At 42.9% G+C, this 26,431-nt stretch overlaps 1 protein-coding gene across 5 annotated transcripts in view; it reads right to left on the bottom strand.

Annotated features, from left to right (window-relative positions):
• The window catches only part of tdrd1 (tudor domain containing 1), a 135,969-nt gene that overhangs the window by 2,286 nt on the left and 107,252 nt on the right, over nt 1-26,431 (bottom strand). For all 5 annotated transcript variants that reach the window (XM_041858274.2, XM_041858275.2, XM_041858276.2 and 2 more), the window contains exons 22-25: nt 3,781-3,948; nt 3,106-3,399; nt 2,663-2,737; nt 2,526-2,566 (exon numbers count right to left, since the gene is read on the bottom strand). In XM_041858274.2, the coding sequence (XP_041714208.2) occupies nt 2,526-2,566; nt 2,663-2,737; nt 3,106-3,399; nt 3,781-3,948 (578 nt within the window). The remainder of the gene's footprint in view (nt 1-2,525; nt 2,567-2,662; nt 2,738-3,105; nt 3,400-3,780; nt 3,949-26,431) is intronic.

Genomic DNA, 26,431 nt, shown 5'->3' with positions numbered 1-26,431 from the left:
TTACCCAGATCTGTGCCTCGACACAATCCTGTCTCGGGGCTCTGCGGACAATTCCTTCGACCTGGTTTTTGCTCTGACATGCACTGTCAACTGTGGGACCTTATATAGACAGGTGTGTGCCTTTCCAAATCATGTCCAATCAATTGAATTTACCACAGGTGGGCTCCAATCAAGTTGTAGAAACATCTCAAGGATGATCAATGGAAACAGGATGCACCTGAGCGCAATGTCAAGTCTCATAGCAAAGGGTCCGAATACTTATGTAAATAAGGTATTTCTGTTTTTTATCTTTAATACATTTGCAAAAATTTCTAAAAACCTGTTTTCGCTTTGTCATTATGGGGTATTGTGTGTAGATTGATGAGGACCTTTTTTTTTTTATTTAATCCATTTTAGAATAAGGCTGTAACGTGACAAAATGTGGAAAAAGTCAAGGGGTCTGAATACATTCCAAATGCACTATGTATATACACATATACAATACCAGTCAAAAGTTTGGACACACCTACTCAATCAAGGGTTTTCTTTATTTTTACTATTTTTTACATTGTAGAATAATAGTGAAGACATCAAAACTATGAAATAACACATATGGAATCATGTAGTAACCAAAAAAGTGTTAAACAAATCAAAATATATTTTATATTTGAGATTCTTCAAATAGCCACCCCTTGCCTTGACAGCTTTGCACACTCTTGGCATTCTCTCAACCAGCTTCATGAGGTAGTCACCTGGAATGCATTTCAATTAACAAGTGTGCCGTCTTAAACGTTTATTTGTGGAATTTCTTTCCTTCTTAATGCGTTTGAGCCAATCAGTTGTGTTGTGACAAGTTAAGGGGGGTATACAGAAGATAGCCCTAGTCCATATTATGGCAACAGCTCAAATAAGCAAAGAGAAACGACAGTCCATCATTACTTTAAGACATGAAGGTCAGTCAATACGGAAAATGTCAAGAACTTTGAAAGTTTCTTCAAGTGCAGTCGCAAAAACCATCAAGCGCTATGATGAAACTGCCGGCTCTCATGAAGACCGCCAGAGGAATGGAAGAGTTACCTCTGCTGCAGAGGATAAGTTCATTAGAGTTACCAGCCTCAGAAATTGAAGCCCAAATAAATGCTTCACAGAGTTCAAGTAACAGACACATCTCAACTGTTCAGAAGGGACTGTGTGAATCATGCCTTCATGGTTGAATTGCTGCAAAGAAACCACTACTAAAGGACACCAATAAGAAGAGACCTGCTTGGGCCAAGAAACATGAGCAATGGACATTAGACAGGTGGAAATTTGTCCTTTGGTCTGGAGTCCAGATTGGATATTTTTGGTTCCAACCGCCCTGTCTTTGTGAGACGCGGTGTGGGTGAACGGATGATCTCCGCATGAGTAGTTCCCACCGTAAAGCATGGAGGAGGTGTTGTTATGGTGTGGGGGTGCTTTGCTGGTGACACTGTCTGTGATTTATTTAGAATTCAAGGCACACTTAACCAGCATGGCTGCCACAGCATTCTGCAGCGATACGCCATCCCATCTGGTTTGGGCTTAGTGGAACTATCATTTGTTTTTCAACAGGACAACGACCCAACACACCTCCAGGCTGTGTAAGGGCTATTTTACCAAGAAGGAGAGGGTGCTGCATCAGATGACCTGGCCTCCACAATCCCCCGACCTCAACCCAAATGAGATAGTTTGGATGAGTCGAACTGCATAGTGAAGGAAAAGCAGCCAAAAAGTGCTCAGCATATGTGGGAACTCCTTCAAGACTGTTGGAAAAGTATTCCAGGTGAAGCTGGTTGAGAGAATGCCAAGTGTGCAAAGCTGTCATCAAGGCAAAGGGTGGCTATTTGAAGAATCTCAAATATAAAATACATTTTCATTTATTTAACAATTTTTTGGTTACTACATGATTCCATATGTGTTATTAAATAGTTTATGTCTTCACTATTATTCTACAATGTAGAAAATAGTAAAAAATAAAGAAAAACCCTTGAATGAGTAGGTGTGTCCAAACTTTTGACTGGTACTGTACATTCCGGCCTCATTGCTCATTCTGATGTTTTATAATTTCTTATTTTTGGGGGGGATTGTGTGTGCATTTTTTAAAATATTTATTGCTAGGTACTTCTGTACTGTTGGAGCTAGAAACACAAGCATTTCGCTGCACCTACGATAACATCTGCAAATCTGTGTACGCGACCAATAAACGTTGATATGATTGAACAAAATCAATCAAATTCTGGAGCCCTATTTTGAGAGTAAAATATAGCAACAATAGCCTAATTGTCAACCCAAAATTAATAACTGGTTTAGGTTACATATAAAAATATCTCGAATCATGCATTCTTGCTTGGACATGTCAGATTAAACAATGTATTTATTGACTTGAATCATACCATCTTATTAGCACTGTGAATTACTTTATAAGTAATTTTTCTACTGCTTGACAAAGGAACAATTTAGGTGTGACTAAATCATGGGTTGGTGCCACCAATTGAAAATGTTAGTAGCACCAGTGGAAAAATTCTCACCTTATGCACCAAGTCCCGGCAGCAGCATGAAGAGCTATAATCTGGAGAACAAATATTGGAGACAGTGCTTAACCAACTTGGAAGCCAAGTGATCCAGTAAGCAGTATTTGATGAGTAATTTGGTAGAGAAGACATACCATTCATGCGCTTTGAGCATGTTAAGCTCTGTGGTTCCTTGGGTTCGGTATTCTTTGGTGCAGCACACTCTGAAACTACATAATAGATTTATATATAATGCTCATCTAAAAGGTTTCATGCGAAATATTTAATTAGAAGATACTACAAACACATTGAGAAAGATGCAAAAAACAAAACAAATGGTTACATTGCCCAAGACATCACCACGGTGCGGTGACCTTGGAGCAGTGAAGGGGTTAAGTGCCTTGCTGAAGGGCACAACGGCAGGAAATGGCATCTATGATACCTAGAATCCCACCAAATTTTCCTGTAAGGCATGGGATTCGAACTGGAATCAGTCCAGTTGCAGGCCCACCTTTCTAACCTCTAGGCTACCTGCCACCCACTACAATATCCCTTTGATACTGTCTATTAGTACCATAAGAACACTGAACTGACATACCAGTCACTGGAGCTGTGGCCGGTTTGACTGGAGCTGCGGCGATGATGGGGGTCTTGGTCTGGTCTGGCTCCTGTCTGGGGGTGGAGGTCTTGGCGCTGTCGGTTTGTATGCTCTGCAGCCCCTCTAGGATCATAGCGTTGAGGTGACCCCCGCCTCGCTCCATTTGCAGGGTGACCGACAGCAGGTTGGAGTTGCCATCGAAGGCCTGCACAGAGGCCAGCACTCCGTCACTCAGCAGGACACTGAAGAGCTCCAGGACCTCCACGGGCCAGACCGACGGGAAGTGCTCCTTACCTACAGCAGGGCCAGTGCCAAACAGACAGACACATCACACAGACTGACAGGTACCATCTCAGAGCACTTCTTACATACAGGGATGAAGACTCACAAACAAGACGGATATATAAAAAAAAACAAAAAAAAATAAATAAAAAAAACAAGACGGATCAGTCACACAGGCAGTTGACAGACAGATACAGGTCATATCCCTCTTTATCTTCAGAAAATGAGTGCCACAGAGACAGACCAGTCACACAGACATACAACAGACACAGATCACATCTCAAAGTGCTCCTACAGGCCCAGACAGACACCAAGGGACAAGATCAGAGCTACAGGGCTAGGAGTTAACTTCAGACTGTGCAGTTGACTTCTGCCTTGTGTGGCCCCTCTTACCTGTGAGGGCACAGCGGGCAATCTGGAAGGGGAGCTGCAGGAACTTTGTGGGGATGGGCAGGATACTGGTGAAGGGGAGCTTCTCGGAGTTGCCGTAGTCTGCATAGATCACACTGGCCTCAGTCTCTGTGGTCTCCAGGAACACAGCTCTGTACCAGTTCTTATCACCTGTGGGGTAAAACAACAATAGCTTGCCTTGTAAAGTACAGCGTTATAAAGGCCACAGAGATTTTGTGTCCAAAAATTAGTGATTGAGCCAATGGTTTTTCAAGGAGAGTCATCCGTTGACAGGTGATGGACAACAGAGATAACTGTCCATAAAAAAAAGCTCACAATATGTATGCCTTTGTACAGTATGCAGCTCATCTGAAAATAGCTGACTTGAATTGAACTTAGACAATGAATTCATATTCGATTAAATCCATGTTCATGTGGCAATAGTCAAAAGGAATGAGTAGTCTACGTTTCATGCAATCAGGTCAGTGTTTCTACACACAGTAGCTGCCCCTATATCAAGTGTAATATTCAGAATATTTTGATTACCAAGGGCTTGACATCTGAGAATTCAGTAGCTTTTCTCAGTGCTTCACATAATGAAACAATGGCATTTCAGCTATTAAAGACTATTGGAACACTTTTGTTGAGGGTTTTTAAGACTAGACTATTCACTCTTTACCTTGAGTAGTTTGACTAACATTTGCTGGAGCACAATGTGTGGAAAACACCATTAAATCCCAACCCTATAGTTACCTGCGCAACGGAATGCACTCTGCACTCATTGCATGCTCTACACCTAAACCTCCACACTGTGTTGAAAGAAGAGTAGACAACTGCTTTTCTGCACGCACATCGTGTCTTTATTTCACTATCAGACATGAAATGACCGGCTTTGGTCTGGAATGGCACTACTGGCTGTGGAGGTGAGAGCGAAAGAGAAAGAGAGAACAGACTCTGGTCTTTGATCGATCACCTGTCCGCTTTAGGAACACCTACCTGTAAGGTCTGTGTAAGTTTTTGGCAATTAATATTTCCTATAAGATGACAAGATAAAAAAACGAGTGAAGGGTCGTTCCTCGTTTATTTGATTCGAATCCGAAAACAATCACAAAAGTATGCTTTTTTGTTTTCATTGTCTAAAGGAAATATTGAATAACGAGAAACTGAATAATGATTCGATTATTCAAATGTTGCGTTTTCAATGATCAGTTCAGGTTAAACCCATGTGCCGTAAGTTTTGGCCATGTGGGTCAGGTGACCAGTCCAAATTGGCCTAGGTCAGTGAGACAGCCACTTCCACAACTTATACAATCTTATGCACTTCAACATGTAGTGTATTCGGAAAGTATTCAGACCCCTTGACCTTTTCCACATTTTGTTACGTTACAGCATTACAGTGGGGGAAAAAAGTATTTAGTCAGCCACCAATTGTGCAAGTTCTCCCACTTAAAAAGATGAGAGAGGCCTGTAATTTTCATCATAGGTACACGTCAACTATGACAGACAAATTGAGAAAAAAAAATCCAGAAAATCACATTGTAGGATTTTTAATGAATTGATTAGCAAATTATGGTGGAAAATAAGTATTTGGTCACCTACAAACAAGAAAGATTTCTGGCTCTCACAGACCTGTAACAACTTCTTTAAGAGGCTCCTCTGTCCTCCACTCGTTACCTGTATTAATGGCACCTGTTTGAACTTGTTATCAGTATAAAAGACACCTGTCCACAACCTCAAACAGTCACACTCCAAACTCCACTATGGCCAAGACCAAAGAGCTGTCAAAGGACACCAGAAACAAAATTGTAGACCTGCCCCAGGCTGGGAAGACAATCTGCAATAGGTAAGCAGCTTGGTTTGAAGAAATCAACTGTGGGAGCAATTATTAGGAAATGGAAGACATACAAGACCACTGATAATCTCCCTCGATCTGGGGCTCCACGCAAGATCTCACCATGTGGGGTCAAAATGATCACAAGAACGGTGAGCAAAAATCCCAGAACCACACGGGAGGACCTAGTGAATGACCTGCAGAGAGCTGGGACCAAAGTAACAAAGCCTACCATCAGTAACACACTACGCCGCCAGGGACTCAAATCCTGCAGTGCCAGACGTGTCCCCCTGCTTAAGCCAGTACATGTCCAGGCCCGTCTGAAGTTTGCTAGAGAGCATTTGGATGATCCAGAAGAGGATTGGGAGAATGTCAGATGAAACCAAAATATAACTTTTTGGTAAAAACTCAACTCGTCATGTTTGGAGGACAAAGAATGCTGAGTTGCATCCAAAGAACACCATACCTACTGTGAAGCATGGGGGTGGAAACATCATGCTTTGGGGCTGGTTTTCTGCAAAGGGACCAGGACGACTGATCCGTGTAAAGGAAAGAATGAATGGGGCCATGTATCGTGATATTTTGAGTGAAAACCTCCTTCCATCAGCAAGGGCATTGAAGATGAAACATGGCTGGGTCTTTCAGCATGACAATGATCCCAAACACACCGCCCGGGCAACGAAGGAGTGGCTTCGTAAGAAGCATTTCAAGGTCCTGGAGTGGCCTAGCCAGTCTCCAGATCTCAACCCCATAGAACATCTTTGGAGGGAGTTGAAAGTCTGTGTTGCCCAGCGACAGCCCCAAAACATCACTGCTCTAGAGGAGATCTGCATGGAGGAATGGGCCAACAAACCAGCAACAGTGGGTGAAAACCTTGTGAAGACTTACAGAAAACGTTTGACCTGTGTCATTGCCAACAAAGGGTATATAACAAAGTATTGAGAAACTTTTGTTATTGACCAAATACTTATTTTCCACCATAATTAGCAAATAAATTCATTAAAAATCCTACAATGTGATTTTCTGGAAAAAAAATTCTCATTTTGTCTGTCATAGTTGACGTGTACCTATGATGAAAATTACAGGCCTCTCTCATCTTTTTAAGTGGGAGAACTTGCACAATTGGTGGCTGACTAAATACTTTTTTCCCCCACTGTATATCTAAAATTGATTTAATAGAAAATGTTCCTCATCAATCTACACACAATACCCCATAATGACAAAGCCAAAAACAGGTTTTTCAGCCCCTTTGCAATGAAACTCGAAATTGAGGTGCATCCTGTTTCCATTGATCATCCTTGAGATGCATCTACAACTTGATTGGAGTCCACCTGTGGTAAATTCAATTGATTGGACATGATTTGGAAAGGCACACAGCTGTCTATATAAGGTCCCACAGTTGACTGTGCATGTCAGAGCAAAAAATAAGCTATGAGGACGAAGGAATTGTCCATAGAGCTCCAAGACATGATTGTGTCAAGGCACAGATCTGTCGAGGGGTACCAAAAAATGTCTGCAGCATTGAAGATCCCAAAGAACACAGTGGTCTCCATCATTCTTAAATGGAAGAAGTTTGGAACCACCAAGACTCTTCTTAGAGCTGGCAGCCCGGCCAAAGTGAGCAATCAGGGGGAAAAGGCCTTCATCAGGGAGGTGACCAAGAACCCGATGGTCACTGACAGAGCTCCAGAGTTCCTCTGTGGAGATGGGAGAACCTTGCAGAAGGACAACCATCTCTGCAGTACTCCACCAAATCAAGCCTTTATGGTAGAGTGGCCAGGCGGAAGCCACTCCTCAGTAAAAGGCACATGACCGCCCACTTGGAGTTTGACAAAAGGCACCTAAAGACTCAGACCATGAGAAACAAGATTCACGTCACGTCTGGAGGAAACCTGGCACCATCAATACGGTGAAGCATTGTGGCGGCATCATCATGCTGTGGGGATGTTTTTCAACGGCAGGAACTGGGAGATTAGTCAGGCTTGAGGGAAAGATGAACGGAGCAAAGTACAGAGAGATCCATGATGAAAACATGCTCCAGAGCACTCATGACCTCAGACTGGGGCGAAGCTTCACCTTCCAACATGACAACGACCCCAAGCAAACAGCCAAGACAATGCAAGAGTCTCAGAATGTCTTTGAGTGGCTCATCCAGAGCCCGGACTTGACCCCGATCAAACATCTCTGGAGAGACCTAAAAATACAGTGAGGGAAGAAAGTATTTAATCCCCTGCTGATTTTGTACGTTTGCCCACTGACAAAGAAATTATCAGTCTATAATTTTAATGGTAGGTTTATTTGAACAGTGAGAGACAGAATAACAACAAAAAAATCCAGATAAACGCATGTCAAAAATGTTATAAATTGATTCGCATTTTAATTAGGGAAATAAGTATTTGACCCCCTCTCAATCAAAGATTTCTGGCTCCCAGGTGTCTTTTATACAGGTAACGAGCTAAGATTAGGAGCACACTCTTAAAGGGAGTGCTCCTAATCTCAGTTTGTTACCTGTATAAAAAGACACCTGTCCACAGAAGCAATCAATCAATCAGATTCCAAAATCTCCACCATGGCCAAGTCCAAAGAGCTCTCCAAGGATGTCATGGACAAGATTGTAGACCTACACAAGGCTGGAATAGGCTACAATACCATCGCCAAGCAGCTTGGTGAGAAGGTGACAACAGTTGGTGCGATTATTCGCAAATGGAAGAAAAACTAAAGAACTGTCAAATCTCCCTCGGCCTGGGGCTCCATGCAAGATCTCACCTCGTGGAGTTGCAAAAATCATGAGAACGGTGAGGAATCAGCCCAGAACTACACGGGAGGATCTTGTCAATGATCTCAAGGCAGCTGGGACCATAGTCACCAAGAAAACAATTGGTAACACACTACGCCGTGAAGGACTGAAATCCTGCAGTGCCCGCAAGGTCCCCCTGCTCAAGAAAGCACATATACAGGCCCGTCTGAAGTTTGCCAATGAACATCTGAATGATTCAGAGGAGAACTGGGTGAAAGTGTTGTGGTCAGATGAGACCAAAATCGAGCTCTTTGGTATCAACTCAATGTGTTTGGAGGAGGAGGAATGCTGCCTATGTCCCCAAGAACACCATCCCCACTGTCAAACATGGAGGTGGAAACATTATGCTTTGGGGGTGTTTTTCTGCTAAGGGGACAGGACAACTTCACCGCATCAAAGGGACGATGGACAGGGCCATGTACCGTCAAATCAAGGGAGAGAACCTTCCCTCAGCCAGGGCATTGAAAATGGGTCGTGGATGGGTATTCCAGCATGACAATGACCCAAAACACACGGCCAAAGCAAGTACTAAGTCATGTTTTGCAGAGGGGTCAAATACTTATTTCCCTCATTAAAATGCAAATCAATTTATAACATTTTTGACATGCGTTTTTCTGGATTTTTTTGTTGTTATTCTGTCTCTCACTGTTCAAATAAACCTGCCATTCAAATTATAGACTGATCATGTCTTTGTCAGTGGGCAAACATACAAAATCAGCGGGGGATCAAATACTTTTTTCCCCTCACTGTAGCTATGCAGCTACGCTCCCCATCCAACCTGACAGAGCTTGAGAGGATCTGCAGAGAAGCATGGGAGAAACTCCCTAAATACAGGTGTGCCAAGCTTGTAGTATCACACCCAAGAAGACTTGAGGCTGTAATCGAGTAAAGGGTCTGAATACTTACAGTACCAGTCAAAAGTTTGGACACTCCTACTCATTAAAGGGTTTTTATTTATTTTTACTATTTTCTACATTGTAGAATAATAGTGTAGACATCAAAACTACGAAATAACACATGGAGTCATGTAGTAACCAAAAAACTGTTAAATCAAAATATATTTTATATTTGAGATTCTTCAAATAGCCATCCTTTGCCTTGATGACAGCTTTGCACACGCTTGGCATTCTCTCAACCAGCTTCACCTGGAATACTTTTCCAACAGTCTTGAAGGAGTTCCCACATATGCTGAGCACTTGTTGGCTGCTTTTCCTTCACTATGCCGTTCGACTCATCCTAAACCATCTCAATTGGGTTGAGGTTGGGGGATTGTGGAGGCCAGGTCATCTGATGCAGCACTCCATCACTCTCCTTCTTGGTAAAATAGCCCTTACACAGCCTGGAGGTGTGTTGGGTCATTGTCCTGTTGAAAAACAAATGATAGTCCCACTAAGCCCAAACCAGATGGGATGGCGTATCACTGCAGAATGCTGTGGCAGCCATGCTGGTTAAGTGTGCCTTGAATTCTAAATAAATCACAGACAGTGTCACCAGCAAAGCACCCCCACACCATAACACCTCCTCCTCCATGCTTTACGGTGGGAACCACACATGCAGAGATTATCTGTTCACCCACACCGCGTTTCACAAAGACACGGCAGTTGGAACCAAAAATCTCCAAATTTGACTCCAGACCAAAGGACAAATTTCGACCAGTCTAGTGTCCACTGCTCATGTTTCTAGGCCCAAGCAGTTCTCTTCTTCTTATTGGTGTCCTTTAGTAGTGGTTTCTTTGCAGCAATTCGACCATGGGCTCCCGAGTGGCGCAGTGGTCTAAGGCACTGCATCTCAGTGCTTGAGGCGTCACTACAGACCCCCTGGTTTGATTCCAGGCTGTATCACAACCGGCCATGATTGGGAGTCCCATAGGGCGGCACACAATTGGCCCAGTGTCCTCCGGGTTTGGCCGGTGTAGGCCGTCATTGTAAATAAGAATTTCTTCATAACTGACTTGCCTAGTTAAAGGTAAAAATAAATAAAAATAAATAAATGAAGAACTGATTCACACAATCCCCTGTCTGTGACTTGAACTCTGTGAAGCATTTATTTGGGCTGCAACTTCTGAGGCTGGTAACTCTAATGAACTTATCCTCTGCAGCAGAGGTAACTCTGGGTCTTCCATTCTTGTGGCGGTCCTCATGAGAGCCAGTTTCATCATAGCGCTTGATGGTTTTTGCGATTACTTCATGTCTTAAAGTAATGATGGACTGTTGTTTCTCTTTGCTTATTTGAGCTGTTCTTGCCATAATATGGACTTGGTCTTTTACCAAATAGGGCTATCTTCTGTATTCCACCCCTACCTTGTCACAACACAACTGATTGGCTCAAACACATTAAGAAGGAAATACATTCCACAAATTAACGTTTAAGAAGGCACACCTGTTAATTGAAATGCATTCCAGGAGACTACCTCATGAAGCTGGTTGAGAGAATGCCAGGAGTGTGCAAAGCTGTCATCAAGGCAAAGGGTGGCTATTTGAAGAATCTCAAATATAAAATATATTTTGATTAGTTTAACACTTTTTTGGTTACTACATGATTCCATATGTGTTACTTCATAGTTTTCATGTCTTCACTATTATTCTACAACATAGAACATAGTACAAATAAAGAAGAACCCTTGAATGAGTAGGTGTCCAAACCTTTGACTGGTAGTGTATGTAAATGTGATATTTCAGTTTTGTATTTTTAATACATTTTCAAAAATGTCTAAAAACCAGTTTTAGCTTTGTCATTGTGTGTAGATTGTTAAGGGAAAAAAACAATTTAATCCATTTTAGAATAAGGCTGTAACGTACCAAAATGTGGAAAAGGTCAAGGGGTCTGAACACTTTCCGAATGGACTGTACATTAGGCCTATTGCATTTTGCACACATCCAGCCTATACTGTCCAATGCTTGGCCTTTCCAGGTTTTTTATTGTGTAGGCTATGCTGTGAAATGAGTGTTATCTAAATCAAGATGTGCCCATTAAACCGGCTCACAGGAAGACACTTTCAGGACAATTGTCCGCCATCGCAAGTCAGCGCGAAGAACTAGTGCTGACCGTGAGTTGGGGGATAGTGTCACTCCAGGCCTGGGTTGATACTAGCATGGTGCAGGCCTGCGTGGCGAGAGACTGCCAAGAGTAGAGCTTTGATCCTTAACCCGAACCTGTCGGGACCACGACATATACAGTGCCTTCAGAAAGTATTCACAGCCCTTTACTTTTTCCACTTTGTTGTTACAGCCTGAATTTAAAATATATTAAATAGAGATATTGTGTCAATGGCCTCCACACAATACCCCAATAATGTCAAAGTGGAATTTGGTTTTTAGACATTTTTTTAAATTAATAAAAAATTACAATCTGAGATGTCTTGAGTCAATAAGTATTCAACCCCTTTGTTATGGGAAACCTAAATAAGCTATTTGACAAAGATAAGTGTCATAGAAACTGCAGAATGATCTTTCTGATACAAAAATATAAAACGCAACAAGCAACAATTTCAAAACTGTTACTGAGTTACAGATTATATGAGGTAATCAGTCAATTTAAATGAATTCATTAGGCCCTAATCTATGGATTTCGCATGACTGGGAATACATACAGTGGGGGAAAAAAGTATTTAGTCAGCCACCAATTGTGCAAGTTCTCCCACTTAAAAAGATGAGAGAGGCCTTTAATTTTCATCATAGGTACACGTCAACTATGACAGACAAATTGAGAAAAAAAAATCTACAGAAAATCACATTGTATGATTTTTTTATGAATTTATTTGCAAATTATGGTGGAAAATAAGTATTTGGTCACCTACAAACAAGCAAGATTTCTGGCTCTCACAGACCTGTAACTTCTTCTTTAAGAAGCTCCTCTGTCCTCCACTCGTTACCTGTATTAATGACACCTGTCCACAACCTCAAACAGTCAAACTCCACTATGGCCAAGACCAAAGAGCTGTCAAAGAACACCAGAAATAAAATTGTAGACCTGCACCAGGCTGGGAAGACTGAATCTGCAATAGGTAAGCAGCTTGGTTTGAAGAAATCAACTGTGGGAGCAATTATTAGGAAATGGAAGACATACAAGACCACTGATAATCTCCCTCGATCTGGGGCTCCACGCAAGATCTCACCCCGTGGGGTCAAAATGATCACAAGAACGGTGAGCAAAAATCCCAGAACCACACGGGGGGACCTAGTGAACAAAGTAACAAAGCCTACCATCAGTAACACACTACGCCGCCAGGGACTCAAATCCTGCAGTGCCAGACGTGTCCCTCTGCTTAAGCCAGTACATGTCCAGGCCCGTCTGAAGTTTGCTAGAGTGCATTTGGATGATCCAGAAGAGGATTGGGAGAATGTCATATGGTCAGATGAAACCAAAATATAACTTTTTGGTAAAAACTCAACTCGTCGTGTTTGGAGGACAAAGAATGCTGAGTTGCATCCAAAGAACACCATACCTACTGTGAAGCATGGGGGTGGAAACATCATTCTTTGGGGCTGTTTTTCTGCAAAGGGACCAGGACGACTGATCCGTGTAAAGGAAAGAATGAATGGGGCCATGTATCGTGAGATTTTGAGTGAAAACCTCCTTCCATCAGCAAGGGCATTGAAGATGAAACGTGGCTGGGTCTTTCAGCATGACAATGATCCCAAACACACCGCCCGGGCAACAAAGGAGTGGCTTCGTAAGAAGCATTTCAAGGTCCTGGAGTGGCCTAGCCAGTCTCCAGATCTCAACCCCATAGAAAATCTTTGGAGGGAGTTGAAAGTCCGTGTTGCCCAGCGACAGCCCCAAAACATCACTGCTCTAGAGGAGATCTGCATGGAGGAATGGGCCAACATACCAGCAACAGTGGGTGAAAACCTTGTGAAGACTTACAGAAAACGTTTGACCTGTGTCATTGCCAACAAAGGGTATATAACAAAGTATTGAGAAACTTTTGTTATTGACCAAATACTTATTTTCCACCATAATTAGCAAATAAATTCATAAAAAATCCTACAATGTGATTTTCTGGATTTTTTTCCTCATTTTGTCTGTCATAGTTGACGTGTACCTATGATGAAAATTACAGGCCTCTCTCATCTTTTTAAGTGGGAGAACTTGCACAATTGGTGGCTGACTAAATACTTTTTTCCCCACTGTATATGCGTCTGTTGGTCACAGATACCTTAAAAGAAATGGACCTCACAATGGGCCTCAGGATCTCATCACGGTATTTTTGTGCATTCAAATTGCCATTGATAAAATGCAATTGTGTTCGTTGTCCGTAGCTTATTCCTGGCCATACCATAATCCCTCTGGCACCATGGGGCACTCTGTTCACAACTTTGGCATCAGCAAACCACTTGCCCACACGACACCTACACGTGGTCTGCGGTTGTAAGGCCGGTTGGATGTACTGCTAAATTCTCTAAAACGACGTTGGAGGCGGCTTATGGTGGTGAAATGAACATTCAATTATCTGGCAACAGCTCTGGTGGGCATTCCTGAAGTCAGCATGCCAATTGCACGCTCACACAAAACTTGAGACATCTGTCGCATGGTGTTGTGTGACAAAACTGCACATTTTAGAGTGGCCTTTTATTGTCGCCAGCACAAGGTGCACCTGTGTAATGATCATACTGTTTAATCAGCATCTTGATATGCCACACCTGTCAGGTGGATGGATTATCTTGGCAAAGGATAAATGCTCACTAACAGGGATGTAAACACATTTGAGAGAAATAAGCGTTTTGTGCATATGGAACATTTCTGCGATCTTTTATTTCAGCTCATGAAACATGATAACAACACTTTACATGTTGTGTTTATATACTGAACAAAAATATAAACGCAACATGTAAAGTGTTGGTCCCATGTTTCATGAGCTGAAATAAAAGATCCCACAAATTCACCTTTCAGCAGGACAATAACCTAAAACACAAGGCCAAACATACACTGGAGATGCTTACCAAGACAACATTGAATGTTCTTGAGTGGCCTAGTTACAGTTTTGAAAATCTATGGCAAGACATGAAAATGGCTGTCTAGCAATGATCAACAACCAACTTGACAGAGCTTGACGAATTTTATAAAGAATAATGTGCAAATATTCTACAATCCAGGTGCGCAAAGCTCTTAGAAACGTACCCAGAAGAACTCACAGCTGTAATCGCTGCCAAAGGTGATTCTAACATGTATTGACTCAGGGGTGTGAATACTTATGTCAATGAGATATTTCTGTATTACATTTCAATATATTTGCAAACATTTCTAAAAACATGTTCACTTTGTCATTATGGGGTATTGTGTGTAGAAGGGTGCTAAAAAGAAATATAATCAATTTTGAATGCAGGCTGTAGCAACCAAATGTGGAATAAGTCAAGGGGTATGAATACTTTAAGGCACTAATTGTGGATAGGGTCTATTACATGCAACCGATCACCACAAGCCTACGAGCTTAGACAACATAACCACTTGATTTTACAGGAAAGCATTAACGTCTTTTGATATTCCATTATATAGGCATTTAATCATGGGCAGATAGCGGCGGTCCGGTGAAATTCACACGTCAATACCATCGATACAGTGGTCACGAACCATGGAGAAGAGTTTAAGTTTAGCCTATATTAGGATCTGGCCATTTCTGATTAGCCTATAAACTACATCAGTAATTAGGTAGGATATAAATGCGCAACTGTGCGTAAAGACCGTCGGGTTGTCCTGGACTGCATCATCTTTGGTGTTCTCCAGACAGTCCCGGGGAAAAGTGCCTCACACTTTGGCAATGAGGTAGGTTATGGTTTACAATGTTGATTTGTCAAATTATGTACTTAGCCGTTACAATGCAGGGGCGTAACAATAAGACAGTGTCCAAGCAAAATAATACCAGCAAGTCAAATTAAGCCTAGAAGTGGATATCGAACAACTTAAAACTGACTTCCCTCTGCACTGCTCTTTCACTGACACACAGCAGCTGTTTCTGGAATTGCACTCCCGAATTTCCATCACTTGTTTCATTAGTCATCTTTCTTTTACAATCCATACTTTCTCTCTCACTTGTATCAATGTATCTTGGAGGCCTGAATTCATCGCTTGCTCATGGCATTGTTTCACCTGCAATTTCGAGAGTCCGTGGTTTGCAGGTACCAATGGATTATTTTGGTCATAACTCCAAAGGTTAATTTGAAATCTACCTCCTACCAGTAGCAATCCATGCTGACCTAGGAATGGGTTTAGAGCTTGGGTCTTGGAACGTTGATCCACCTCCCGTCCCGTTCTCAGCCGATTCGTTTCGTCATGAAAGGCTTGGTTCTGGGTTGCCTTTATCCAGTATCGCTTTGCCTCGGCAATGTGGATAATGCTCATTTTCTCCTTTCCCCCTTTCTTGCTGCATTTACAAATCTTAAAAAACTCTGCTCTAACTATAGTACTTTTCTAACTGCACTATCACTATCTGGGTGGGGCTCTGTTCATCAGTTACATTTGTTTGCACTGCGAATTGCATCTAATAACTATCTGGGTAAGGTCACTTTCTTCAGCAGAGCTACTCTGGTCTTGGATGCAATCAGAGTCACTGCACAATCACCATCTTCATCTGGGCCTGGAATGATGCGTAAGTATGCACTTTCACTTACGTCGCTGAAAACATGTCACTCCTTGGTCACATTTGATGTATACTTGTTCACCAATGCTGCATCGTAGTGTCTGGGTACGGCGAGTTCACTCAAACCTGGCAACTCCCGGCTCACACGACTTGCCATTGGTCGGACAGATCTCGGGCATCTCTTTTAGTATTCTTTCTGTACTGTATGAACTCCATTAGGTTGCGCAGCTCAAATACAAAGTTGTAATTTTCTGTTTTCCAGGTCAGTCCTAAAACTTTCAGAACACCGTTTGATTCTTCAATTCCACAATTTTCACTTCATGTTTTGTTTCCATCTGCCTTGCAATTAACTTGAGTGTGTTGTCCACTTGCATAATAGCATTGCTGTGTCCTGCACTATGTCCTTTCACTTTTATGGAGAGGTTGGCTGCAGTGTTACACTACATGACCAAAAGTATGTGGACACCTGCTCGTCGAACATCTCATTCCAAAATCATGGCATTAATATGGAGTTGGTCCCCCCCTTTGCTGCACAGCCTCCACTCTGCTGGGAAGGCTTTCCACTAGATGTTGGAACATTGATGCGGAGACTTGCTTCCATTCAGCCACAAGAGCATTAGTGAGGTCGGGCACTGATGTTGGGTGATTAGGCCTGGCTCGCAGTCGGTGTTCCAATTCATCCCAAAGGTGTTCAATGGGGTTGAGGTCAGGGCTCAATTCAGGCCAGTCAAGTTCGTCCACAACGATTTCGACCATGCACAGAGGCATTGTCATGCTGAAACAGGAAAGGGCCTTCCCCGAACTGTTGCCACAAAGTTGTAAGCACAGAATCGTCTAGAAATTCATTGTATGCTTTAGCGTTAAGATTTCCCTTCACTTGGAACTAAGGGGCCTAACCCAAACCATGAAAAACAGCCCCAGACCATTATTCCTCATGCACCAAACTTTACAGTTGGCACTATGCATTGGGGCAGGTAGTGTTCTCCTCGCATCCGCCAATCCCAGATTTGTCCGTCAGACTGCCAGATGGTGAAGCGTGATGATCTCTCCAGAGAACACGTTTTCACTGCTCCAGAGTCCAATGGCGGCGAGCTTTACACCACTCCAACCGACACTTAGCATTGCGCATGGTGAACTTAGGCTTGTGTGCGGCTGCTCTGCCATGGAAACCCATTTCATGAAGCTCCCGACAAACAGTTATTGTGCTGATGTTGCTTCAAGAGGTAGTTTGGAACTCGGTAGTGAGTGTTGTAACCGAGGAGAGACCATATTTAATGCGCTACGCGCTTCATCACTCGGCGGTTCCGTTCTGTGAGCTTGTGTGGCCTACCACTGAGCCGTTGTTGCACCTAGAAATTTCCACTTCACAATAATAGCACTTACAGTTGACCGGGCAGCTCTAGCAGGGCAGAAATTTGACAAATTGATTTGTTGGAAAGGTTGCATCCTATGACGGTGCCACTTTGAAAGTCACTGAGCTTTTCAGTGAGACCATTCTACTGCCAATGTTTGTGTATGGAGATTGCATGGCTGTGTGCTCGATTTTATACACCTTTCAGCAACGGGTGGGGCTGAAATAGTAGAATCCACTAATTTGAAGGGGTGTCCACATACTTTTCTATATAAAGTGCATTCGGCATTGTTACAGACTTATTCTAAAATTGATTAAATTGTTTTTCCCCCTCATCAATCTACACACAATACCCCATAATGACAAAGCAAAAACAGGTTTAGAAATTTTTGCAAATGTATAAAAAAACTGAAATATAAAATTACATGAGTATTCAGACCCTTTACTCAAAAAAAATAATAATGTTATGATCACATACACGTGTTTAGCATATGTTATTGCGGGTGTAGCGAAACGCTAGTGCTTCTAGCTTCGACAGTGAAGTAATATCAAACAAGTAATATCTAAGAATTTCACAACATATTCTCAATACACACAAATCTAAGTAAGGAATGTAGTTAAGAATATATACATACAGTGGGGAGAACAAGTATTTGATACACTGCCGATTTTGTAGGTTTTCCTACTTACAAAGCATGTAGAGGTCTGTAATTTTTATCATAGGTACACTTCAACTGTGAGAGACGGAATCTAAAACAAAAATCCAGAAAATCACATTGTATGATTTTTAAGTAATTAATTTGCATTTTATTGCATGACATAAGTATTTGATCACCTACCAACCAGTAAGAATTCCGGCTCTCACAGACCTGTTAGTTTTTCTTTAAGAAGCCCTCCTGTTCTCCACTCATTACCTGTATTAACTGCACCTGTTTGAACTCGTTACCTTTATAAAAGACACCTGTCCACACACTCAATCAAACAGACTCCAACCTCTCCACAATGGCCAAGACCAGAGAGCTGTGTAAGGACATCAGGGATAAAATTGTAGACCTGCACAAGGCTGGGATGGGCTACAGGACAATAGGCAAGCAGCTTGGTCAGAAGGCAACAACTGTTGGCGCAATTATTAGAAAATGGAAGAAGTTCAAGATGACGGTCAATCACCCTCGGTCTGGGGCTCCATGCAAGATCTCACCTCGTGGGGCATCAATGATCATGAGGAAGGTGAGGGATCAGCCCAGAACTACACGGCAGGACCTGGTCAATGACCTGAAGAGAGCTGGGACCACAGTATCAAAGAAAACCATTAGTAACACACTACACCGTCATGGATTAAAATCCTGCAGCGCACGCAAGGTCCCCCTGCTCAAGCCAGCGCATGTCCAGGCCCATCTGAAGTTTGCCAATGACCATCTGGATAATCCAGAGGAGGAATGGGAGAAGGTCATGTGGTCTGATGAGACAAAAATATAGCTTTTTGGTCTAAACTCCACTCGCCATGTTTGGAGGAAGAAGAAGGATGAGTACAACCCCAAGAACACCATCCCAACCGTGAAGCATGGAGGTGGAAACATCATTCTTTGGGGATGCTTTTCTGCAAAGGGGACAGGACGACTGCACCGTATTGAGGGGAGGATGGATGGGGCCATGTATCGTGAGATCTTGGCCAACAACCTCCTTCCCTCAGTAAGAGCATTGAAGATGGGTCGTGGCTGGGTCTTCCAGCATGACAACGACCTGAAACACACAGCCAGGGCAACTAAGGAGTGGCTCCGTAAGAAGCATCTCAAGGTCCTGGAGTGGCCTAGCCAGTCTCCAGACCTGAACCCAATAGAAAATCTTTGGAGGGCGCTGAAAGTCCGTATTTCCCAGCGACAGCCCCGAAACCTGAAGGATCTGGAGAAGGTCTGTATGGAGGAGTGGGCCAAAATCCCTGCTGCAGTGTGTGCAAACCTAGTCAAGACCTACAGGAAACATATGATCTCTGTAATTGCAAACAAAGGTTTCTGTACCAAATATTAAGTACTGCTTTTCTGATGTATCAAATACTTATGTCATGCAATAAAATGTAAATTAATTACTTAAATATCATACAATGTGATTTTCTGGATTTTTGTTTTAGATTCCGTCTCTCACAGTTGAAGTGTACCTATGATAAAAATTACAGCCCTCTACATGCTTTGTAAGTAGGAAAACCTGCAAAATCGGCAGTGTATCAAATACTTGTTCTCCCCACTGTATATGGACGAGCAATGACAGAGCGGCATGGACTAAGATACAGTAGAATAGTATAGAATACAGTATATACAGTTGAAGTCGGAAGTTGACATACACTTAGGTTGGAGTCATTAAAACTCGTTTTTCAACCACTCCACACATTTCTCCTAGAGATGAACGTACTTTGGTGCGAAAAGTGCAAATTAATCCCAGAACAACAGCAAAAAGGACCTTGTGAAGATGCTGCAGGAAACAGATACAAAAGTATCTATATCTACAGTAAAACGAGTCCTATATCGACATAACCTGAAAGGCCGCTCAGCAAGGAAGAAGCCACTGCTCCAAAACTGCCATAAAAAAGCCAGACTACGGTTTGCAACTGCACATCGGGACAAAGATCATACTTTTTAGAACTGTTTAGCCTCATTATGTTTGGAGGAAAAAGGGGGTTGCTTGCAAGCCGAAGAACACAATCCCAACCGTGAAGCACAGAGGTGGCAGCATCATGCTGTGAGGGTGCTTTGCTGCAGGAGGGACTGGTGCACTTCACAAAATAATGGCATCATGAGGAAGGAAAATTATGTGGTTATATTGAAGCAACATCTCAAGACATCAGTCAGGAAGTTAAAGCTTGGTCGCAAATGGGTCTTCCAAATGGACAATGACCCCAAGCATACTTCCAAAGTTGTGGCAAAATGGCTTAAGGACAACAAAGTCAAGGTATTGGAGTGGCCATCACAAAGCCCTGACCTCAATCCTATAGAAAATGTGTGGGCAGAACTGAAAAAGCGTGTGCGAGCAAGGAGGCCTACAAACCTGACTTAGTTACACCAGCTCTGTCAGGAGGAATGGGCCAAAATTCACCCAACTTATTGTGGGAAGCTTGTGGAAGGCTACCAGAAACGTTTGACCCAAGTTAAACAATTTGAAGGCAATGCTACCAAATACTAATTGAGTGTATGTAAACTTCTGACCCACTGGGAATGTGATGAAAGAAATAAAAGCTGAAATAAATCATTCTCGCTACTATTATTCTGACATTTCACATTCTTAAAATAAAGTGGTGATCCTAACTGACCTAAGACAGGGAATTTCTACTAGGATTAAATGTCAGGAATTGTGAAAAACTGAGTTTAAATGTATTTGGCTAATGTGTATGTAAAATTCCGACTTCCAACTGTATATATCCATAAAAATGATGCGGATTCATGATTTCGACTAGCTGAGAAAAGATGTCCATCTAATCCTGACACGTTAATTCTCAATAGGATAGTGAAGATCGAATTTCAATATTGAACAACGTTGCATATGTCGACAGACAGAAACGTTCGTACAAAACCCTGTTGTTGCAAACCAAATTTTAGGCTAGAAGCAATGGGAAATAATATCTAGATGCTTTTTACTGTGGAGATCAAGTTAACGAATTGGCTGGGCTGATGGGACACTGGATGTGCAGGGATGTCTCAAAAACAAGATGCCTATGTTTACGTCATAGGCTTACCCGTGTTAAACCGGTTTTGAAGAAAGGCTTAGAACACGTCTCAACAAATAACAATGCTTGTTTTGTATTTGTATTTATTATGGATCCCCAGCGGCAGGTAGCTTGGCGGGTAGGAGCGTTGGGCCAGTAACCGAAAGGTAGCTGGATCAAATCCCCGAGCTGACAAGGTAAAAATCTGTCGTTCTGCCCCTGAGCAAGGCAATTAACCCACTGTTCCCCGGGCGCCGATGAAGTGTATGTCGATTAAGGCGGCCCCCCGCACCTCTCTGATTCAAAGGGGTTGGGTTAAATACGGAAGACACATTTCAGTTGAATGCATTCAGATGTACAATTGACTAGTAGCTGCTGCCTACTCTTCCTGGGGTCCGGCAAAATTAAGTCAGTATTACAATTTTAAAAACATTATAATACATTCATTACAGAATTCACAACACACTAATATGTGTGCCCTCAGGCCCATACTCCACTACCACATATCTACAACACAAAATCCATGTGTCCGTGTGTGTATAGTGCGTATGTTATCATGTATGTGTATGCATGTGCCTATGTTTGTGTTGCTTCACAGTGCCCGCTGTTTCATAAGGTGTATTTTTATCCGTTTAAAAAAAAATCTGATTCTACTACTTGCATCAGTTACCTGATGTGGAATAGAGTTCCATGTAGTCATGGCTCTATGTAGTACTGTGCACCTCCCATAGTCTGTTCTGGACTTGGGGACTTTGAAGAGACCTCTGGTGGCATGTCTTCTGTTGTATGCATGGGGGTCTGAGCTGTGTGCTAGTCGTTTAAGCAGACAGCTCGGTGCTTTCAACATGTCAATACCTCTACTAATACAAGTAGTGATGAAGTCAATCTCTCCTCCACTTTGAGCAAGGAGAGATTGACCTGCATATTATTAATGTTTGCTCTCTGTGTACATCCAAGGGCCAGCTGTGCTACCCTGTTCTGAGCCAATTGCAATTTTCTTAAGTCCCTATTTGTGGCACCTGACCACACGACTGAAGGACCTGCCTTGTTGATGGTACTGTTAAGGTAGAGCGGCGCTTTATTATGGACAGACTTCTCCCCATCTTAGCTACTGTTGTATCAATATGTTTTGACCATGACAGTTTACAATCCAGGGTTACTCCAAGCAGTTTAGTCACCTCAACTTGCTCAATTTCCACATTATTCATTACAATATTTCGTTGAGGTTTAGGGTTTAAGTGAATGATTTGTCCCAAATACAATGCTTTTAGTTTTTAAAATATTTAGGACTAACTTACACCTTGCCACCCATTCTGAAACTAACTGCAGCTCTCTGTTAAGTGTTGCAGTCATTTCAGTTGCTGTAGTAGCTGACGTGTATAGTGTTGAGTCATCCGCATACATAGACACACTGGCTTTACTCAAAGCCATTGGTATGTCGTTAGTAAAGATTGAAAAAAAGTAAGGGGCCTAGACAGCTGCCCTGGGGAATTCATGATTCTACCTGGAGTAGTGTTGTGTCATCCACATAGACACACTGGCTTTACTCAAAGCCAGTGGCATGTCATTAGTAAAGATTGAAAAAAGTAAGGGGCCTAGACAGCTGCCCTGGGGAATTCTGTTGGAGAGGCTTCCATTAAAGAACACCATCTGTGTTGTTAGACAGGTAACGCTTATCCACAATATAGCAGGGGGTGTAGCCATAACAGATACATTTTTCCAGCAGCAGAATGATTGATAACGTCAAAAGCCACCCGTTGTAGAAAGAGAAAAGGGGAGAACACCATCGTGTTCATAAGAGTCATCTTTCCATAGACTGGTCATATTAGCTTTACATGCCAAACCGTACAGATGTTTTCATGAGAAAAACCGAATTTTGGGATGTCTCATGGTCTGACACACACTGACAAACACTGCCACATTCCACCACAGATATCCCTACCTTAAACTGACGTATTTGATGGGGATTTTTTTATTATGTTACTCCTTGAGTCTATTGAGGTTATCTGTTTTGTTGGGTCAGAGCAAAATGTATGGAGATTGAGTGCCTCTTGGCCTATAACTGGTAGTTTCATTGTATGAGAGATATCATCACATAAAACCACGTTGGCTACCCCCATCTAATAGGGTCAATGTAAATAGTCTGGGTGGCCATTTGATTAATTGTTCAGCAGTCTTATGGCTTGGGGGTAGAAGCTGTTAAGGAGCCTTTTGGTGCTAGTCTTGGTGCTCCGGTACCACTTGCCGTGTGGTAGCAGAGAGAACAGTCTATGACTTGGGTGACTGGAGTCTGACAATTGTTTGGGCTTTCCTCTGACACTGCCAAGTATATAGGTCCTGGATGGCTAGAAGCTTGGTCCCAGTGATGTACTGGGCCGTACGCACTACCCTCTGCAGCGCCTTACGGTCAGAGGCTGAGCAGTTGTCATACCAGGTGGGGATGCAACCTGTCAGGATGCTCTCGATGGTGCAAGTGTAGAACTTTGAGGATCTGGGGACCCATGCCAAACCTTTTCAGTTTCCTGAGGGGGAAAAGGTGTTGTCGTTCCCTCTTCCCGACAGTCTTGGTGTGTTTGGACCATGATAGTTAGTTGGTGATGTGGACACCAAGGAACTTGAAACTCTACCCACTCCACTACAGCCCCGTCGATGTTAATGGGGGCCTGTTCGGCACGCCTTTTCTTGTAGTCTACAATCAGCTCCTTTGTCTTGCTCACATTGAGGGAGAGGTTGTTGTCCTGGCACCACACTGCCAGGACTCTGACCTCCTCCCTATAGGCTGTCTCATCGTTGTCTGTGATTAGGCCTACCACTGTTGTGTCGTCAGCAAACTTAATGATGGTGTTGGAGTCGTGTTTGGCCACGCAGTCGTGGGTGAACAGGGAGTACAGGAGGGGAATAGGCTTGCACCCCTGAGGGGCCCCAGTGTTGAGGATCAGCGTGGCAGACGTGTTGTTGCCTACCCTTACCACCTGGGGTGACCCGTCAGGAAGTCCAGGATCCAGTTGGGGGGAGGTGTTTAGTCCCAGGGTCCTTAGCTTAGTGATGAGCTTTGTGGGCACTATGGTGTTGAACGCTGAGCTGTAGTCAATGAACAGCATTCTCACATAGGTGTTGCTTTTGTCCAGGTGGGAAAGGACAGTGTGGTTTGCGATTGAGATTGCGTCATCTGTGGATCTGTTGGGGCGGTATGCAAATTGGAGTGTTCTTGGGCACAGGGACTATTGTGGTCTGCTTGAAACATGTTGGAATACAGACTCAGTCAGGGACATGTTGAAAATGTTAGTGAAGACACTCGCAAGTTGGTCAGCGCATGCTCGGAGTACACGTCCTGGTAATCTGTCTGAATGTTGACCTTCTTAAAAGTCTTACTCACATCGGCTACGGAGAGTGTGATCACATAGTAATCCGGAACAGCTGGTGCTCTCATGCATGCTTCAGTGTTGCTTGCCTCAAAGCGAGCATAGAAGTGATTTAGCTCGTCTGGTAGGCTTGTGTCACTGGGCAGCTCGCGGCTGTGTTTCCCTTTGTAGTCTGTAATAGTTTTCAAGCCCTGCCACATCCGACAAGCATCAGAGCCGGTGTAGTACGATTCAATTTTAGTCCTGTATTGACTCTTTGCCTGTTTGATGGTTTGTCGAACGGCACATCGGGATTTCTTATAAACGTCCGGATTAGTGTTCCGCTCCTTGAAAGCGGCAGCTCTAGCCTTTAGCTCGATGCGGATGTTGCCTGTAATCCATGGCTTCTGGTTGGGATATGTACTGTGGGGACGACGTTGTCGATGCACTTATTGATGAAGCCGATAACTGAGGTGGTATACCCCTCAATGCCATTGGATGAATCCCGGAACTTATTCCAGTCTGTGCTAGGAAAACAGTCCTGTAGCGTAGCATCCGCGTCATCTTTCCACTTCCGTATTGAGCGAGTCACTGGTACTTCCTGCTTTAGTTTTTGCTTGTAAGCAGGAATCAGGAGGATAGAATTATGGTCCGATTTGTCAAACAGAGGGCGAGGGAGAGCTTTGTATGCGTCTCTGTGTGTGGAGTAAAGGTGGTCTAGAGTTTTTTTTCCCTCTGGCTGCACATGTGACATGCTGGTAGAAATTAGGTTAAACTGATTTAAGCTTGCCTGCATTAAAGTCCCCGGCCACTAGGAGCGCAGCTTCTGGATGAGCATTTTCTTGTTTGCTTATGGCCTTATTCAGCTCATTGAGTGCGGTCTTAGTGCCAGCATCGGTTTGTGGTGGTAAATAGACGGCTACGAAAAACATAGATGAGAACTCTCTTGGTAGATAGTGTGGTCTACAGCTTATCATAAGGTACTCTACCTCAGGCGAGCTTATTGACAAAGATACACACTCCCGCCCCTCGTCTTACCAGACTTCAGCTTCTCTGTCCTGCCGATTCATGGAAAATCCCGCCAGCTCTATATTATCTGCGTAGTCGTTCAGACACCTCAGTGAAACATAAGACATTACAGTTTTTAATGTCCCGTTGGATATTCTTGATCATAGATCATCCATTTTGTTTTCCAATGATTGCACGATGGCCAATAGAACGGATGGTAGTGGAAGTTTACTCACTCGCCCACGAATTCTCAGAAGGCAGCCCCGACCTTCAGACCCCTTTTCTCTGTACTTTCTTCATGCAAATGACGGGGATTTGGGCCCGTTCCCGAGACAGCAGTATATCCTTCATGTAGGACTCATTAAATAAAAAAATCTTTGCCCAGATCGAGGTGAGTAATCGCTGTTCTGAAGTCCAGAGGTTATTTTCGGTCATGAGAGATGGTAGCAGCAACATTACGTACACAATACGTTTTAAAAATAGTTTCTTTGCCTTGTTTGTAACATAACAAAATGGCACAGTTGGTTAGGAGCCTGTAAAACGGCAGCCATCCCCTCCGGCGCCATAAAGTATTCAGACCCCTTTACTTTTTCCACATTTTGTTACGTTACAGCCTTATTCTAAAATTGATTTAAAAAACTAAACAATCCTCAGCAATCTACACACATTACCCCATAATGACAAAGCGAAAACAGTTTTTTTATTTTAGCAAATGTATTAACTATAAAAAACATAAATATATTTTTTACATGAGTATTCAGACTCTTTGCTATGAGACTCGAAATTGAGCTCAGGTGAATCATGTTTCCATTTATCATCCTTGAGATGTTTCTACATCTTGATTGGAGTCTACCTGTGGTAAATTCAATTGATTGGACATGATTTGGAAAGGCACACACCTGTCTATATAAGGTCCCACAGTTGACAGTGCATGTCAGAGCAAAAACTAAGCCATGAGGTCGAAAGGAATTTGTCCGTAGAGCTCCGATACAGGATTGTGTCGAGGCACAGATCGGAGGAAGGGTACAAACATTTTTATGCAGCATTGAAGGTCCCCAA

This window comes from Coregonus clupeaformis, chromosome 31 (genome assembly GCF_020615455.1).
Source record: "Coregonus clupeaformis isolate EN_2021a chromosome 31, ASM2061545v1, whole genome shotgun sequence".
Lineage (NCBI taxonomy): Eukaryota > Metazoa > Chordata > Actinopteri > Salmoniformes > Salmonidae > Coregonus > Coregonus clupeaformis.
This window is presented reverse-complemented; position numbering and strand designations above follow the sequence as displayed.